The 5,642-nt window shown below is 35.0% G+C and overlaps 1 protein-coding gene across 1 annotated transcript; it reads right to left on the reverse strand.

The window, feature by feature from the left end:
• Positions 1-1,194: 1,194 nt before the first annotated feature.
• LOC109799444 (putative disease resistance RPP13-like protein 1) lies at positions 1,195-5,642 on the reverse strand. Its single transcript, XM_020360010.3, has 2 exons — positions 1,800-5,642; positions 1,195-1,611 (listed from the first exon to the last, which is right to left on the reverse strand). Exon 1 carries the CDS (start codon positions 5,537-5,539, stop codon positions 1,829-1,831), a length of 3,711 nt encoding a protein of 1,236 aa, XP_020215599.2. The 5' UTR covers positions 5,540-5,642; the 3' UTR covers positions 1,195-1,611; positions 1,800-1,828.

Raw genomic sequence — 5,642 nt, forward strand, 5'->3', positions numbered from 1 at the left:
GTCACGTGTTTTTGAATAAAAAATGAAAATAAATTGTTTATATTTAAAATGAGATGCGTTGAGAAATAACATGTAATTTGAAATAAGATAAATTTATAAATTTATAATATATCTAAAGTTAAAAGACTAATATATAATCTATATCCAGTAAAAAAAAAAACACATAATTTATTCATAAACTTCGATTTAAATTAATTCTTCAAATCATGTAATTTAATACTATGAAATTTTATCGTTAGACATGAGAAATTTTTGTTTTTAATAGTTCATTACTAGTAGATTTTTTTTATCGTGTATTGTAATATCATTTTCAATACATATAAAATTCATCGAATATATTTTTATCCTATTGATATGACAAATAATTTTATAATACAAAATAAGCATTTTGTAAATTTAGTGCCATTTAATTATTTCTTTTAAATTTCAAATGTCAATTAATGTCATCATTAATTATATTTTAAAAATAACATTCATATATATAACTGTCAATTCAATACGTATCTTTTGTTACCTGCTCATATTAAACTGATTATTCTATAAAATTTTACATATATATTAGAATGTATTATACAACTATAAACTCAATCTATTTTATTTTTTTACACAAAAGAATATAACAAATTAAAATGAAAAATCAAAATTTTAAAAATATTGTATCTATTGATTTATCAATCCGTACATAGCACAAACTAATATCTAGTTTAAAAATTAATTCTCATTTCAGATGCAGCCTTATGTTTCACCTTATATGTTTTCTACCGAAGTTAACTCTTTACCTCTCTTCTACACTACCGAGCTAAATGTACTGGTGGATATCTCAATTGAAATTAGAGACAAGCATCTAGTCATCTAGATTGGCAAAGTAGTTAACTGACAAGATGCACAGTCCTAACCATAAGTTACAATAAAAAAAAAAATATCATCCAAATTCGTAACTTTCCTACTACAAACTGAAGCCTTTTCCTTCAAACACTGATTCTATAGCATTCTCATCAAACTTCAGGTTTTTATTCTGAATTTCAGACAGTAGTTCATATTAAAAAAACTATAAATGTTTGGGTAGACTTTAGCTGCAAAATTAGAAATATAGCAACGTGTTGAACATATAAGGTAACAAATTAAAGTTTCATGCTCCAGAAGATACATTTTAGCAGAATATTTTTCTACTCTAACTAGTCCCAAACCATCTCATATAGAAAACAGAACTTTTATTTCTGAAACAATGAGTTGATAGTATAGAAAATCAATACTAAGAACAAATTTGTGTGGCAGAAATTCTTAGCTGCTTAACATGTTGAGAAAGATGCACTTCTCTAGCACTTCATTGAATTGACATAGTCTCATCACCCATAAACAAGTTCCAATGATTTTACAACTAACACAAAATTGAGAACACCAAAGTGAAATTCAGAATCACTCTAACACAACAGCAGCACCGAACTCCTTGGTGAGCTCCTTCTTCAAAACACAGGGAGCCTTCTCCACCAAGTCCTTCGCTTCCTTCAGCCCCAAGTCAGTGAAAGCCCTCACTTCCTTGACGATCTTGATCTTCACAGCAACATCATACTTCTCCAGCTTCAGTGGCCCCGGCCTCTTCGATGAAGTCGTCTGAAAAAAAAGAGAAAAATATAAATGAGATAGGTGACATAATGCAATAATAATAAAAAGATATATAAAAATAAATAATAACAGTTAATGGAGTATATAAGATTATGGAACCTCCAAATATATTAACTGTTATTTATATACGTAATAACATTAACACCGGAGTTTCCCAAAATAAATGAAGCATTTACCTTTCAACAGTTCATACTCATGAAACATCTTATATTATCACTTCACCATTTATCTTGATTGCCGGAATGTGAGCAATCTTAGACCAATATTTCCCTTTCTGACTTTGATACCTTGCTTCTAGTAAAGGACAGTCACGCATCTCCAGTAATTCTAGAGAGGGTGGCAATTGATCTTCTGGCAAGGACTCAAGGCTTCCACAATTCCAGAAGTGAAGCTCCCGGAGAGAAGTGAGATGTTGAAGCCCTTTTCCTTCCAATAACTTTAAATCATCAAAAGACCACAGCATCAGATCCTGGAGAGAAGTGGGCAGTAACCGCTCCTTCAACAAGGTGTTGAGCAGATCTTCCCCCCGCAAACCCACAAAGTCAAGACGTGACAGAGAAGTAAGGCATTGGAATAGCGAACCTAACTCATGTTTAGATATTGATGATAAAATTCCAATATCAACAATAAGTGATTCAAAACTGGAAGGCAAACAACTTGGGGAAATCGATAATAGCTGAGGAAGCCCTTTAAGGTAGGAGTGTTTAAGGACAGGGAGAACAATCTGTTCTGGCAGTGACGAAAGTTTCTCACATTCATTGATATAAAAATTTGATAATTTGAGAGCAACCCATCCACCTTGAGTAGTAATTGCTTCCAAGTTGGGACAATTCCGTATATGAATCCATTGAACGGATGGGAAACAATCCAATGGAAAGGATTTCATGGAATGACAGCTATTCCAAATTGTCAGATTTTCAAGTGATATGTATTTGTGCCACGTTTCATGAGATAGAAATTCTAAGTTTCCACAGTTTGTGATTTTAAGAAATTGCAATGACGTGGACAAACCATGTGTCGGGAAGGAAATCAAAGAACGGATATTTGTAAGAGTCAACCATTGAAGACAATTGGCACCGAGCATCATTCCTGGCAAAGATTGAAAGCTGCCACAATTTTCAATTGATAATTTTAACGGAGAATATTCGTCAAGCAAAGACAACAGATCTTCTCCCCCTTCACTAATATGTATTACTTCAACTGATGAGTTCCATTGCAGATCAGATGATTTTGCTTGTAGCAGCTTGCACTCTGAGATACTAATCTTTGTTAATGAAGGTAGAGAGCTGGGCAAGTTTCCTCTTAAATTAGGGCAGTTGGATAATTTCAAACTCTTAAGACAAGGAAAACAAAAGTTGCTACCTTCCCCTTCAAATGGTAACCACTCCTCCCACTCTGGCATGTCTTCGAATTGGAGACTCTCTAACAATGGAAATGGCTGAAAAGAAGACAAACCTATATTGCTGCAGTAGAATTCATTGCCAATTGTATTTACCATTTTCATCCTTTTGATGGTAAGCTCCTTAAGAGAAGGTAATTGTCCAAATGGTGGAAGTGACAAGCAATAGTTGCAATCAGTAATACTAAGGACTATAACATTAGAATATGAAGAATCACCCAGCCATTTTGGAAAGCTTGTGCCGCCATATGATCTGATGTTCAGTTTTTTTAAATTTGTTGACGGTTGCAGATTGTGAAGTACATCTTTGACAATTTGTGAATCTTGTGGATCACTACCCCATTCCAACGTAAGCTCCTCAATCTGCTCTTTTTTCTTCAGGTCGGCTTGAAATGCCTCCAAGGGATGGTCAACATTGTGTAGTTCCAAAATGGAAAGCTTACCCTGCAAATGGGGAAATCTTCTTAATTCCGTGATGCTTAGTCCATTTTGTTTGCCTACTACAAAAAAAGTCAATGTACGGAGACTTTGTAGATTGCATATTTGTGTCGGCAACTCCAAATTTGTGTCACTGATATCCAAGTGACGTAAATTGACCAAATTTCCCAATTGTTCTGGCAGCTGAATTAGAAATTTACAATTGGATAATTTCAAAGTCTGCAGATTGTAAAGAACAAAGGTTGCATCAGGCAAAATTTTGATGCAACTATTGGAAAGGTCTAGATACCTTAGAAGCACCAGATTACCAATTGAATCGGGCAGCTCAGTGATATTTTTGTATTCAGACAATGAGAGTGTTCGCAAGCATCTTAGTTTTGGCAACCAATCACATGATACTACTTTTGCCAAGTAACATTCTTGACTTGAATATAGCAGTCGTGGTAGAAAGGTCCGCAAACAGTTCAACTCATACAAGCCCTCAAATCTCCTAGATACATCAAACTCCCTTGTACGAAATGTTAAATGGCGAACACTTCCCGGGAACTGACCACCAGATTCAAAGTAGCATGAACTTTTTCCAGATACTAGTTTAGCTAAATCATAAATGAGGTCATGCATTCGAAACTTTTCTCCAACTTCAGCTTTCTCTTTGTCAATTAAGGATCTAGATAAGAATTCATTAAAGCAATCATCACCTACTGATTCCATTGCTTTCTCACCGTGGATCTGTTGAAGAAAGCCTTCAGCCATCCATAACAAAATCAATTCCTTCTTATCCAAAAAATGTTGTCTTGGAAAAGTTGAGCAGTAAGCAAAACATCTTTTCATATGTGCTGGAAGATGTAGATAACTTATGCGTAGAGCGGGTAAAACATCATCATGTGCCCATAAGCTGCTGTTCAGAATTCTTTTCCATTCCCCAAGATCAACATTCGATCGCAAAAGGCCTCCCAATGTTTTAGCAGCTAGTGGTAGGCCATTGCATTTTCTTGCAATTTTCCTACCAATTTCTTCTAGGCTAGGATATTTGTGGTAACCTTCATTTCCAAATGCATGATTGGCTAGTATGTGCCAACAATTATCATCTGTAAGAGGTTTCAACTCACAAATGGGAAAAGTATGCGTGACCTGTGCAACTCTTTGTTGTCGGGTTGTGACAATGATCTTACTTCCTTTCTTCCCGCTGCTGAAAGGAGCTATTAGGTGATGCCAATCATTATACTTGTCATTCCAAAGGTCATCAAGCACAAGCAAAAATTTCTTCTCTCTTAAGCTATTCCTTAATTCAACACGAAGAACATCCAAATTAGTAATATGACCATCTTTCAATGTGAGAGATTCAACAATTTTTTTTGTCACTCTAAAAACATCAAAATCATCTGACACCCATGCCCAAACTTTCAAATCAAAATGTTTCTGCACTTCACTATCATTATAAAGGGATTGAGCAAGGGTTGTTTTTCCCATTCCTCCCATGGCCAATATTGTAATTACTTCTATATTGTTCTTCTTTTCATCGTCATCATATAGAAGCATGTTCAATAGCTTTTCTTTGTCATCATCTCTTGCAACAACAATAGGTTCAACCAATGAATCTGTAGCTGTTCTACAAGAAACTCTCCTAGAAACACTTTGCAAACCAAGAATATCTTTTTGTTTCACAAAATGTTCAAGTCTTGTAGATATTTCTTCAAGTTTTGGATTCATGCTCCTATGGAATTGGTTAAAGGGAGATGAAAGAAACGATCTAACCTCGGCAGCAAATGTTTTATATTCTCTCTCCACCTTGCATCTGAAAGACTCAGTGTTGATTTCATCCAACAAATCTTCAGCATCATAGACAGCATCTTTCAACTTATCAAGCCATGCTTTCACTGCAGGATCAGTGATCTGCTTCTCCTCAGCATCGTTGAGCACAGCGTTCAGTGCCAACAATTTTCTCTCCAATCCATTCAACACAGAAACATTTAGCTTTGTGCTGGAAAAGAAATCTCTGAACTCTCTGGAGGCCATCCTATCCAATAAGATCTCCACAGAAGCAGAGATAAGTGCCTCTCCCACCATAGCTAATGCCATTTCTTCTTTTGTACTGCAAATTGGATCAGAAAACTGGAGCTTTAACTAAATGATGAAGTTGATACATTACATACTTGTGCAAATGAGGTATTGTTCTATTATA

The sequence above is a fragment of the Cajanus cajan genome, chromosome 1 (assembly GCF_000230855.2).
Source record: "Cajanus cajan strain Asha chromosome 1, NIPB_CcT2T_4, whole genome shotgun sequence".
NCBI lineage: Eukaryota > Viridiplantae > Streptophyta > Magnoliopsida > Fabales > Fabaceae > Cajanus > Cajanus cajan.

What these genes read in the sequence shown, in the direction of transcription:
- LOC109799444 (XM_020360010.3), bottom strand. Translation starts at nt 5,539, where the DNA reads ATGGCATTAGCTATGGTGGGAGAGGCACTTATCTCTGCTTCTGTGGAG.